The sequence below is a fragment of the Macrobrachium rosenbergii genome, chromosome 10 (genome assembly GCF_040412425.1).
Source record: "Macrobrachium rosenbergii isolate ZJJX-2024 chromosome 10, ASM4041242v1, whole genome shotgun sequence".
Classification (NCBI taxonomy): domain Eukaryota; kingdom Metazoa; phylum Arthropoda; class Malacostraca; order Decapoda; family Palaemonidae; genus Macrobrachium; species Macrobrachium rosenbergii.
The window spans coordinates 59,357,207-59,371,120 of record NC_089750.1 but is presented as its reverse complement, the minus strand read 5'-3'; the positions used below and the strand labels follow the sequence as shown (position 1 = coordinate 59,371,120).

Here is a 13,914-nt window from a genome sequence, read left to right as displayed (position 1 = left end):
TATATATATATATATATATATATATATATTATATATATATATATATATATATATATATATATATATATATATATATATATATATATATATATATATATATATATATATTTAGGTTCTTATCTGGCCTACTGTCTTCCTTGTTCAGGGTCCAAACTGGTGTCTAACTCATGGACAGGGGGGCTTATTAATACACCTTGTGATTCTGACTGCAATTGCTAGGTCAGGCAGGAAACTAAATAGAAAAACAGTTGGGCTGAAGGCCGTACTTCAACAAGGGACTGTTGCAGATAAACACTTAGGTTTACTTTAAATGGAATATATTTACAGTTAAACATGTCGATCAGAAGGCTGGGAATGACTGGCAGATACAACAGAGGCTGTCACTTGGTTAGTTATTCTAGCATGGGTTCGACTATTGAAGAGTCTATGATTAATTCTCTTGAATGGGATACTGAAGAATTGATTGCAGTGGCCTTTTCACTGCAAGAAGCACAAGAAAAGTAGGTGTTTCCACAGCTGTCTATATACCGTCTGCAATTTAGATAATGCCAGCTGTTACACAAATATAAGTATAACTATTTAGGGCAGATCGGGGGTTGCACAGAGGGTGCCAAGATAACTCGATTCTGTTGAGATATGCTTGCATTAAAATTCACACTGATCTCAGTGAGTCAGGTCTTTGTGATAACTTGCACTTCAGAAAAGAAAACAGAGTGCAGTGAAAGATTAAAGATGCGTGACTGATGAAAGAACCTCAAATCAGGACGTTACCTTATAACGGTGTAATGGAGGGGCCTCGTCGAATTCACCAGGTCTGGGGGGGGGATGAGTTTAATGGGAATGCACAGGTAATGTGACTGGGTGATCGAAAGGCGACCACGTGGAGGGGTTAGCTCAGTAAGGAGCATTCAAGGGGGTGTGCGTCGGCCTGCTACCGGCATGTTTCTGAGGCCGATGACCACTGTTTCTCGCCTTATGTGACCTCGGGGGCTTATTTTCTTGCTCCTTCCAGAGGTCACTGGGAACGCAAGATGGTGGTTCAGTCACCTCGTTATCTATGTTGGAATCTCCCAAATCCTGGTGACTTATGGCAACCCATGTTTGCCAGTTTTTGTGGGGGATTTTCAGCAGGCTTCGTCTCCATTCCTTTCATCTGAAAAGAGGTAATTCAAGCAGTCACCAGGTCTTTAAGAAAGATAAACAGATGCACCAAAAAGGGGAGCATTGAGAGAAATTTACGTAGGGGCTGAGTTTCTCACACCCATCCTCAGTTAGGTATCAGTACGAAAATTACGTTATTTGGATTACAAGGGAGTTTGGAGGTTTGGGTTTGTTTAGGAAGTGGTTTCCCACTTAACAATATATATGTATATATATATATATATATATATATATATATATATATATATATATATATATATATATATATAAATATATATATCTACACATATATATATATATCTATATATATATATATATATATATATATATATATATATATATATATATATATATATACAGTATATATAAAGGTATATTGTATATGCATATATATTTCTAGGAGCCCAGTCACGGTGACTGATAAAACAATAAAACGATACACCTGTTATTTTCGACTGAAAAACTCCACCTACTATTTACAGATATCATAGAGTTTTTTAAACTGAATTGTCTGAACTTTCGTATAAATTATCGTTTATATCTTAGCATATAATGTAAATTTCTTCTACTATGCATCAGTCCTTTTGAAGAGTCTAACTGAACGATATCGGTTTGATGATATATAATAACTTATTTTACTCTTTTTGGACGATTCTAGGCTTTATCTTTTTCTATGGAAGATTCACTGATTTTCAGACGAGGATACCGTTGAAGGATGGAAATAAGACTTTCAGATTAAGCAAATCTATGTATATTTGGAGGTATTCTTGTATTTGAGGAATATCTTGGTCATACATACAACACATGAGCAATGCACCTTAAATATAGAACAAAATCTTTACATGAATTAATTATTTCAAACATTCATATTAGAAATGCACACACATAGGACCAAATATAAAGAAATAAATAATCAGTGAAAAATATTCCAAGGAACTATATACAATCACAAGCTAAATTACCAAGGTTTTACACTTGTGTTTAGGAGCTCCGGCAGTGCATACCAAGCATCGATGTCTAGGTAACCATATCCTAAGAATTTGTATCCCTTTTCCTGCAGGAATTTCGTCAGGAAATCCTTGCCCTCTGGGATGTGGGCTACCTCGATACACATGAGCCTGAACTTGATCTTACCCCATGGGACTGTATTCAGTACCTGAAAAAAAAATAATTTTAAAGACTCTTTATTTGTTTTAAAATAAAGTTATTTGCAAAGATGCTGAAAAATTCAGGCAGTTTTTTTGTCGGAAATCAGAAAAATATCACCTCCCTTGTAATTATATGTAATGAAGAGTCTCTCTCTCTCTCTCCCTCTCTCTCTCTCTCTCTCTCTCTCTCTCTCTCTCTCTCTCTCTCTCTCTCTCTCTCTCTCTCTCTCTCTCAGAAAATTAAATTTTGTAAGAAAAAGTTAGAATAGCTTGTTCCGTATTTTGTATCCATACAAGAGGAATGGGTGACTCTAGGGATCATAGATTTTCGTTTAGGCTTACATCACCGTAAGTTTGGAAATAAACCGTAAAAAATAAAGTCCTAAATACCATCCAATTGTTAATGCCTTTACTTAGAGGTACAATTCTACAGTTACCAATTCAGAAGCAACATGGTTAGGTATGTTTCACGCTGACCTTTCTGAGAGAATTTCTGTTCATGAAAAAACAGCTTTACTGGCCAGAACGGTTGATAATTATTTCTAGCAAATTACTGGTGAATAATGGCAATGAACTTGTATAAAAGCCTACCTTAACTTCGAAAGACTCGATATCTAGAGACAAGAAATCTACTATTTTGACGTCCAAGGCTCGAAGAATAGAGAATAAGGGAATTCCCTTCACCTTGACACCCTGGTTGCCCAACTTGCTGCCATATCCTAAATTAGCTCTGAAAAACGTAATGCGAAAGTATAAACAAGAGAACATACAGTACAAGATTGGTAAAGCAATATTTTCTTTGACGGGAATGCTGAATTTTTGTTCCTGAGTAGTTTGTCTTAAGATAAGTTCAACCACGATGGTCTGAGACACATAGACCACAAAGTAACATTAACCAAATATGCAACAAATGGTCAACAAATCCCATTATCTTCGGGAAACCTACCTACCCATGAAAATATTTGGCTTAAAGGGAGAAATATTTCACAAATATTTAAGCAATAGATAGGTATCTTTCATATTCATGGTTTTGACTTGATCAAGCAATCTATGAGTATCAAATGCTCATCACCTTCTGTCGTCTTTTGCATCACCATTTAACTTCTATGAAGATCAGTTCAAAATAGAGAATTCTGCAATTTGCAGCATGATTATTGCAATACTGAAACGTTCCAGAAACTATTATAAAAGTTATTTTAGAGTATCACTAGTCCACCTCCCCCACACCTCCGGCAACACACTTTTCACCCCTCCCGACTCCATCTAAAAAATAGACTAATATTACTCACTATACACAATGTCTAAAAACATTGTAGAGACATTCAGCACTGCATAATATTTGATTTTAGATGACACAACCTCTCCATTGACCCATCTTATAACTCACTGGAAAGTGACTTCAGAGGCATAATTAGTCACAGAAAGAGCAGCGTGGATGATGTAAGCATTCCTATTTTTTTTCTTCAGCGCATCGAAATACGCTGGCGTTGCCTCGATCAGCAGTCCCCTCCACCCAAGCTGCCTCTCGAAGAATATCGAGTTACTCAGGCTCTCTCCATCGGCGGCACCGACTTCAACGAAGAACCCGTCTTTCTGTATCGATCAAATATTACTTTAACCTTGATTTCCAGATACAGAAGCGGTTATCATGACGTAATGATAAATAATTTTATCATTTTATACCGATAACCGTTTTTACATTATTTACACAAAAAAACTGGAAGAAAGCAATTTCCAGACCGCGACAAAAACGAGACTGAGCGAAAGTGATTGATGTAAAAATGTCATGATCGATGAATGGTACCCCTCCCCAAAAACCGGGATACAAAAATGATTTGAGGATAATCACCATTCCTTTGAGCATTTCGTTGGCGATTTCCGACTGGTTGAACTGAGAAAGGTGGTCTAGATCAGGGCGACCAAGTTTGTAAGGTTGAACGGCTGGTGGAATCAACAACTCTCGTCGGATGTATTCGATCAGCTTGGGGTCCTCCTGGTCTGCCCCCTGTAAGCAATATTTAAGATGTATTTCCATTGATTTACTGAAATGACAAAATTCTTTATTTCTGAAAAGGTTTTCATTTGGCGAAATAAAAGAAAAACGGCGAAAAATGATCGTACTGCTTCAGTTCTGCCATATTCTAATCAGGGTGTAAAATAGAACTGGTATTCTCTACAAAGCCAGGGGAGCGCCTACACCACTAGTAAAACATGTAAACAAACATAGGCTTCTTATCGCATACTTATCGCAAACATGGTGAAAACAAGTAAACAACCGTAAGTGGATAATGCCGCGTAATAGCATGAAGCACTGGTCATGACTACCAACAAGTCGTTAACTTGTATTCAACCTATTTATGATGTATGCAATAAGTAACCGACGTGTGTTGACGACATGTTTTTCTGTAGCCTGGACGTACCCTAGGAGAGACGTGTGCTTAATGACAGGAACCATCATGGAACCGGTGTTTATGAAAATAAACATAACGTCAGCGAATTTTGGAATTACTTATAACTAATTACCTCGAAATGATATGGAGTGGGCGTGCAAGGAGGTGGGCTTGGGACTGCAGCTTGGGTGGGCGGTCTCGGTGTTGTGCTTACAGACGGTAGGTTTTTAACTTGACGCTTCCACTCTGTTATGGGAAGAACACGAAAACATTAATTAGGTGATGTAATAATGATGAGAATGGCTAATTCGAGAAAGTTTACATACAATTTCAAAACTGACTTCGTAAGTTGTTGATTTGATTTATGAAAATTTAGCTTTCAGCCATTCAGTGCATGCGAAGTGAAATGAAGGAGTTAGAGTGGTTGGACAGTGAAGTGGAAGAAAGGAAGTGGGAAAGGAGGAACAGTAAAAGCCTAAAAAGTGGGTCATGTCAGGGGCCGAGTGGAAGATGTATACAATCTTTAGTAATGCCTACAGTGCACCACGTAAGATACTCTGACGGGATAATTGGTTATTGACAGAAAAATTACGAAAGATACGTTTTTGTATATATTCTGCAACCCTACTAAAACTACTAAGGTCTTGCGAAGTAATGATACCCTATATATTGCACCCGGAGATTATCATCATTCATAATGAATGGTTTTCATACATTATTTACCATTACACTGAGCTCTAAGGTTTTTGCCTTCCTGACTAAGCAAAAAGGCATTGTATACCTGCAAGGGAAATATAAACAAAATTATGTAATTACCGTAATCTTTTGTTTTTTGTTTTAATCAGTTTTAGTAACTTATTTTTGCAATAACTGTAAAGATAACTGTAAACTTAAAAGGAAAACTTTAACACGATTGTGTAAATTATCTTAACGTTTTGTCTGTAGTTTTTGGCATTTTTAATAATCTATAATTACGATAACGCTAAAAAATAAAGGAAGGAAGGAACAAAGCTCTTTATATTCCAGTGATTGTTACCAAAGTCCGCGTGTGCGCCTCAATGTCTCAGAGAATGGTTGGTAGTCACATTTCCAAGATAAGCCTATCGATAGCCTACCATTGTTAATGACTTTATCCTCATTTCTCTTATGGATCGGCCCTACATCAATATTGTTCCTTAATCTTTTCTGAACACGAAATAAGGAATATTCTATTTTTTTAGGTATACACCTGAATTATACACAAATAATCTTTTATGAGCACAAAACAGGGAATATTCTATTTTGAGCAGGTACAGATCTGGATTATACACAAATAATCTTTTTTGAATAAAAAGTAAGGAATATTCTATTTTGCTTAAGTATCGATCTGAGTTATGCACAAATAATCTTTTCTGGACACAGTACAAGGAAAATTCTATTTTATTTAGGCATAGAACTGAATTATAGACAAATATTCTAAATTCCTATTTGAAATACAACAAATATTTGGGTATAATTCCAATGAAAAACTCACCTGGTCCTAATTGGCGTTTCCCCGTCAGGTAAGAGAGAGCCGACACCATAACCAACATCGCCACGAACATAATTTTTTCTCGAAACACATTTGGCCACATTTTCACTTAGTTAACGGCACTCTGCTGGTATAGAGGGGAAAATAATAGCGATTAATAGCGGACGATAATGATGATTATTAATTGAATGTAAAGGGTCAATACTCAAACTGACGCAGCTCCTCAATGAGACACTTGGTATGTACTGAGGGTTTACTGGTACGTGTTTACTCTTCACCAAGTAACAAATGCCATACTTTTTTTTTTTTTTTTTTTTTTTTTTGTCTTCCGAATCAATAATCACAAGGTTGCCTATAATTTTCGTAATTGACTCTTATCGTTGGGGCAATTGCCTTTTTTTTTTTTTATAGAGCAAAATCTGACTTTCTCTGTGAGGATAATTTCCTTCGAGCTGGGTTGTGGCAACGGGTAGGGGAAATTAAATATTCAAAGTCAGTGGCTCTATTATAGTGTCATTTTTTCTTTTTACCTGAACATTAATAACAATTATAATAGTTTGTGCTAGTGAGCATTTTGCTGTTTTAATCATATAATTGATATTTTGATAGTCTATTTATTGCTTCTAACACACGCCATATATTCGCATTTCGACATAAATGAACTTACTTGTCCTTTGTATTGTATGACAATAACAGTTATAATTAATATGCACATTATTTATATAATGGTTTTAGTGTTCCGCTTACGATTCCGAAAAATTCTTCATTCGTTTCCACATCTTGGTTTTGACTCAACGCATACTTCTAACTACTAAGCGCCTAATACATAATTCATAGCCTGACGTGTTCCGTTTTGCTCGTGAATCAAACCCGGGTCCTCGCGGTAGCAAGGTTAGCCCAGCCCAACCAAAAGACATCATGTTTATGCTGTAGTATATAGGCTATATATTTTTTTATCTATATTTAATTTTTGGGCTTGCCATTCAGTCCTTCACTATTTAAAATTCGAGAATTATTAAGTGAAAGCTTGATTGTAATTTAATGGTACTTTAACCTTTTCCAAATTAACATTCTTAGGTTTCATTATTGATAATTACAATAAAAATTACAAGAGTTTAAACAACCAAACAAGACCTCCATAAAATTATAGTCGTTTTCTTTTAGAGATACTCAAAGAAAATTAACAATTGTAGGGGGACATTCATAAACTTGAATACGTCTGAGCACGACGACTATTCGGTCTGTAACATTTTTTAAGATTTAAGCATATTATTCACACAGACACACACACACACACACACACATATATATATATATATATATATATATATATATATATATATATATATATATATATATATATATATATATACATACATACATATATACACACATATATATATATATATATATATATATATATATATATATATATATATATATATATATATATATATATATATATATATATATATATATATATATATATATATATATATATATATATATTAACCTACTAATTAAACAAAATTCACTTCTGTTTGTAATAAAATTCACCCTCGACGAACTCAATTCTTTACTAGTTCACTGAATTTTTGGTGGCAAATATTTTACATGAGGAAAAAGGAGGAATTTTTCAAATAATGAAATATTTTATTCACTCCAAAGAACAATCTTTGAGTCATTCTTAACGTTGTAAAATCTCAAAATAATTTCAAGTTTACTTGAGTAAGACATATTGGTTTGTTATTAGTTCTCATTATTCATCTGCAATCGCATTTTTTGTGAAAACTCGAATATATATTTAACGTAAACGCATTCTCGACACGAAAACCAACCTTTCCTGGCAAATGGGCATTAAAAGGTATTATTTGTGCTAAGTTAATCTTTCCAGTGAAGCTTTCTTTTAACAGTGATTGATCTTCACGTGAGAGTTTGCTGACTACATGTAGCCTACCTCATGTTCACTGGATATACAAATAAAAGCATTTGTTCTTTGAATGCGAAGTATGGGAACTTGAGACATGAAAGATCATTCATTGCATCAGATGGAAATTCAAGGAAAGTGGAACACTCCTATTGACTTCTAAGCTTCATCAAGTTCATGTTTCTTTAATTAGTGTGTATAAGAGTAGATAATGAGAAAAAGTGCAGGGTTGTTTATAAAAAACACAGGTAAAAAATGCACCAAGTTTCTTCGGCGCAATCGAGTTTTCTGTACAGCGTATAATCAATGCTTTAGGTGGTCTCGGTATAATGGTGTATGAACCGCGGCCCATGAAACTTTAATCACGTCCCGGTTGTGGATTCTCCTATATCGTCGTCAGAAGCACGATTATGGCTAACTTTAACCTTAAATAGAATAAAAACTACTGAAGTTAGAGGGTTGCAATTTGGTATGTTTGATGACTGGAGGGTGGATGGACAACATAGCAATTTGAAACCCTCTAGCCTCAGTAGTTTTTAAGATCTGAGGACGGACAGAAAAAGTCCGGACAGAGAAAGTAGGGACGGACAGACAAAGCCGGCACATATTTTTCTTTTACAGAAAACTAAAAACTAAAGAAAATTTACAAAGATAGACAACCAATATATAACTACAGGATGAAAAAGAAAGTGGCCTCGTTCAGACACTGCTCGTAGGTTCGAATCCTGCTACGGACATCAGAATTACGTCATATTCTTCCATTTTGGGGCTAAGGCTTGGAAGTGGCAAGCGTATCCAAAAAGTGTGAAGAATTCGAGAAGTTAATAGGCTTTGTGACTATTACAATTACATACCTATCTCGTAAAAAGTGGTCAATAGTGGTCAATAGATTCCATATATATATATATATATATATATATATATATATATATATATATATATATATATATATATATATATATATATATATATATATATATATATATATATATATATATATATATATATATATATATATATATATATATATATAACCCCGTATATATATGGGAAACTGAATGACAACCAGTAAAAGAATACCCTGCCTCCCTCTCTCTCTCTCTCTCTCCCACATATATATCTTTCCCTCTCTATATCCCTAACACCACCTCTATTGCTCTCTCTCTCTCTCTCTCTCTCTCTCTCTCTCTCTCTCTCTCTCTCTCTCCTCCCTAACACCAACTTTCCCTCACTCTTTCCCTCTTTCTCCTCCCAACACCCCCTCTAATCTCTTTCTCTCCTCTCCACCCCTCTCTCTCTCTCTCTCTCTCCCTCTCTCTCTCTCTCTCTCTCTCTCTCTCTCTCTCTCTCTCTCTCTCTCTCCCTGTTAAGATAGTTACTTCAATTACATTGCCCAACATTTCTGACTTTTTATTTTCCATCCCTTCTCACCTCCCATTCCTATCAGGGCTGAACTTAGACTGAAAGGGCATCGGGACTGTCACCATTCATCTCAGTGACCTCGAAAACAATAGATTAGACGCTAATATCTGTCATTTTTGACATTTTATTTTTCACCCTCTTCCTAGAGGGGCTGGACTTGAGCTCAAAGGGCATCGGGAGTGTCACGATTCATCTCAGTGACCATAAAAATACTGAAGGGAATAAAAAAGGATCAGATCACATGAAAACAAATGCCATAAAGTATAAGATAACATAGAATAATGTCATTTATAGTATAAAATTATTTAAAAGCTTAAATGATTTTACACTGTATACAGTATACAAAATCAATAATAAAGTGCCAAATCACACAAGAAGAATTGTTAAAATGTATGTGTAAGTAATATAATGCACACAATAAAATTATTTAAAAGCTTGAAACTATAAAGAATATTTTCGTACTAAATGACGTTCGTCTGTTGCCAATTCGAACGTGTATTTGTGCAATGCGTTATTTGTTGTCTTTGTTTGCGTTGAATAGGTTAGGTTATGTTAGGTTAGATTATTCCAGTGAATAAGACGAAAGTTCCTATTGCCAGTGCTATTAAATGTACTGCCATAAGTACAAATGGAAAGTGAGGTGGCTTTGATGAAACGCTACGAAATTGTTGCGAAGATCTGCAATAACTCGTCAATTCTTGACGATGACGCATCAGTCAGGAAGGTGCAGTACAGCATATATATTATACATATATTGACATCTTCACGGGTCCTGTAAGTGGATGTTTAATGGGTGTCTGGGTTGTTTAGTGAACTTTATATTCGACTTCGTGTGTTTGTCGACTTTAAGTTGTGTTGCGTGTCTTGAACGATTAACAACGTAGGGCGATATAGTCCTTTCAGTGTTACCTGGAGATAAAAATAGCAACAGAATAAAAGGCTTTGATTCAGAAAGCAGGATGAATGGTCACTTCTCACGGGAATTTGTGAACACAAGTTCGAATTACCATAAGGAAAAATAAAAGAGTGGATATGGTCCTGACCAGTTTCGTCCATTAAGCCATTTTCCGAAGGACTGGTTCATTTGAGGAGAAATTTATATAATATATTAAAATGAGAGCTAAGTACATACACTGATACAAACAAATAAAAAAAAAGACCTTTCACATCTGCAAGGAGTGGAGGAGTTTTTTTAGAGACAGGGAGAGAGCGCTGTCCATAAGCCTTGTTCTAGCAGGACACCTGGTCTGGGTTAATCCTTAATTGAAATTAATGATAAATGCATCGTTTTGTCGTCCTCGGGACCGGGCTTAACTCCACACTTTTAAATTATGTATATTTTATATATATATTTTTTAAATAAATGGGCTAAATGTTTACAATCTCACGCAGATAGTTATATTCTTAAGAAAATTTTCTATTATAAAGTAGACGCGACTGTATTTTTTTCCACACGTTGTTAGCATAGATCAGATTTTTCTTTATCGTAAACGCGAATAACAACCACTCTTAAGGAATCGTGACACCCGACTACAAATTATAATCATACAATAAAACTGAGTAAATTAGCTATCGGCCATTCGAATTCACATGGAACTGGCCATGGCGAAAAGCTGTTGGACATATATTGAGAATTCGCTAATGGACTTCCCTCCAGGGTTTCGAAGCATAAGTCAAAGGAGAACTGGCCCGTGTGCTCCTCATAAACATAGCGAGGATCCTCATAAACATGGCAAAATAACCCTCGTAAAGAAGCTTAACGACGAGCGCAGTGCTTTCAAATTTCTCGAGTGCTGTCCTTCTCAGCAAACCTCTTCTGGCCGCGGGGAGAATTATGGCTCGCCTCTAACGCCATAAACATCGGAGGCTTCAATTAGCAGGTATTTTTACGACGTATGCAAATGCCTTTCGGTGACATCGACTTATTTTTATACGTGGTGCAACTTAGATGTGTATTTCAAATGTGAATTTGGGGCTTATCCTCTATATTTGGTCTGTCTGTCTCTCTCTCACACACTCGCCTCCATGTGTACATATATATATATATATATATATATATATATATATATATATATATATATATATATATATATATATATATATATATATATATATATATGTTTTATACATGAATTTTTGTCACTTTTACACGCTTGAATTTTTATATTCCCTGAATGTTAAGCCACAAATATCGTTTAATGAACAACTCACTATATATCGGGAATAACGATAAATACACTTACACATATAATATATATATATATATATATATATATATATATATATATATATATATATATATATATATATATATATATATATATATTATATATGTTTGTGTGTCTCTAGACACAAGCAAGGATAAAAATCCGTTGCAGTAAGTGAAGGCCATCACCTGCTGAATGCTGATTGGTGAAGTTGTCAATATTACAACAGAGGTTTACAAATAGTTCCCTGGACTGCTAGTAACTTATTCATACTGTCTGTTTGTTTGCGGTGCTGAAATTAAATAGAATTCGTGGCTTTCCCAAGGAACCAGGCGTTTTTAAAAACGCTTAATAATCATGTAGTCAAGTTTGACCAAATTTCGCTTAGTGCAAAACTAATTGTCAAGTATGCATGGGTGAATTAATTTCCCATGAAAAACAATTTTTATTTATCCAGTTCAAAATAATTTTGATATAAACCATTCATCCGCCGCTGAGGATTCCCATATTTTTCTTATAAATAGAAATTTTAATCCAAAAAAATCATGAATTTTCGTTAAAGTTCTAAGAAGTTGATTGCAGCACTGAAGTAAAGAGCAAAAAAAAAGTTGATTAGTTTTCTAGGAGGAAGAAGATATCCGGCGCTGACTCGATACCTCTGGAAAACTGTATGTTGAAATATTCCCAGAGTTTTCTGTTTTACCCATTATCACTTATTCATCACCGACGTTAGAGCAGGCGATTTCGACAGCTTTCAAGAAAAGAAATTCGTACGTTAGAAAAATGATTAGTTTTGTTTCCATATAGCGACTCTTCCTCTATTCTTGAACGACTTACAGAAAATCAGCAATCTTATTTACTCAAACAAATCTTTGTTTCGGACATATATATCATGTCCTTAAATAATCTAACAAAGCTAAAGGCAGACGGATATTTGCACCCTTCTTCCTAAGGAATAAAGGTGTTGTTGCCATTGACTTATAGTTTCGTAACTCAAGACGTTCGTAATCCTACCTCAAACTTCTGCAGCGAAGGCGGAATTGTCTGCTGTGTGAATCTGATTGAGCCTCTCTTCAAAGTGAGTGCGTTGTCAACATTGCTTGTATAGCTTTCATCCAGTACCTTACACCCGTTCGCGATTTTCATGGCGGCACCTGGTTCACATGCATGTGAAGGTTTGATAAATTTTTTGTTATATATTTATCAAAGTCATTCCTAAAAACTGGTTAATGGAATAACAATAACAAAAACAACTTTCTTCCTTTAACGGTTGTGATTCAAACCGCTTGTTCCCCACAAAGAATATTCACTTCTTACACCATTGTGGCTTTATTGTGTGACGTGGTTCCTGGCAAGCAAGCCGAAATAAAGCAGTTCTCGATTTCTGTGAATGGTATTTCGTCGATGATCACTCGCTCAATGAATGCGCCAGTAAATGTTGAGACCTTTCAGTAGACAGTACTTGATTGTGGGGGACGGGTGGGGGTGGGGTTTGAACCGATTTGGGCAATTTTTTCTTTCTTTTCTTTTTCTGTTAGTGAAGTCCTCTGATACACAGTGTTTTTAGGGTTGGGTTTGCATTGGCCATCTCGGCTTCTGAGGCTTATGGAAAAGGTTCTCTTGAGTTTCCGAAACGCTACTGGGAAATTACTAATAATCAAGATTATGATTATAACTTTTATCAACATAGAGGGAAGTCTCTCCAATCCCACTTTTTTTCTGCCTTCTTCTAGTTAATTATCAAGACCCGCAGTCCTTTGATAATTTTATAATATGCAAAGTAACTTGGGAAAATTCTTTGTGAAAGATCACAATTTCAGTTTTTGTAGCTCTCACCTGCTGGAAAATCTTTGATTATGAAATATTCGGGTTCCATTCAACTCATAAAATAATCCGTGGAGGGATCAGAACCTTGTAAATAAACAAAATGAATCATCGTGAAGTTCTGGAAATGTTGCCTCTTAGCAACTTACGCATTTCACACTTTGACTTTGATGTGCAAATCGGAGGCTATAAAAAAAGAACCATTTGCATTTGAAACAAAGGTTTTATTGCTTATTAATACTCCATCATAGCGTACATCCATTATAACTTCCATCACAGCATGCAAAAGAGTTTATAGTGTATTTTTTCCAAATAAGATCCCTTA

At 35.2% G+C, this 13,914-nt stretch overlaps 1 protein-coding gene across 2 annotated transcripts; it reads right to left on the bottom strand.

Moving 5' to 3' along the window:
* Window positions 1–1,933: 1,933 nt before the first annotated feature.
* On the bottom strand, window positions 1,934–12,973 carry LOC136842663 (protein Star-like). Of its 2 annotated transcripts, XM_067110300.1 has the most exons (7): window positions 12,780–12,973; window positions 6,213–6,333; window positions 4,833–4,945; window positions 4,159–4,314; window positions 3,697–3,902; window positions 2,901–3,039; window positions 1,934–2,317 (listed from the first exon to the last, which is right to left on the bottom strand). In XM_067110300.1, the coding sequence occupies exons 2-7, from the start codon at window positions 6,310–6,312 to the stop codon at window positions 2,120–2,122; spliced, it is 912 nt and encodes a 303-aa protein (XP_066966401.1). In that variant the 5' UTR covers window positions 6,313–6,333; window positions 12,780–12,973; the 3' UTR covers window positions 1,934–2,119. The 2 variants fall into 2 exon arrangements, with proteins under 2 accessions (XP_066966401.1, XP_066966402.1); XM_067110301.1 differs by lacking the exon at window positions 12,780–12,973 and having other exon boundaries at window positions 6,213–6,783.
* Between the last annotated feature and the right edge of the window lie 941 nt (window positions 12,974–13,914).

Coding starts and splice junctions, on each gene's coding strand:
- LOC136842663 (XM_067110300.1), bottom strand. CDS start 6,312: ATGTGGCCAAATGTGTTTCGAGAAAAAATTATGTTCGTGGCGATGTTG. Junction 4,315..4,832: donor CCACTCCATATCATTTCGAG/GTAATTAGTTAT, acceptor TATTGCTTACAG/GGGGCAGACCAGGAGGACCC. Junction 2,318..2,900: donor TCGAGTCTTTCGAAGTTAAG/GTAGGCTTTTAT, acceptor TTTTTTTTTCAG/GTACTGAATACAGTCCCATG.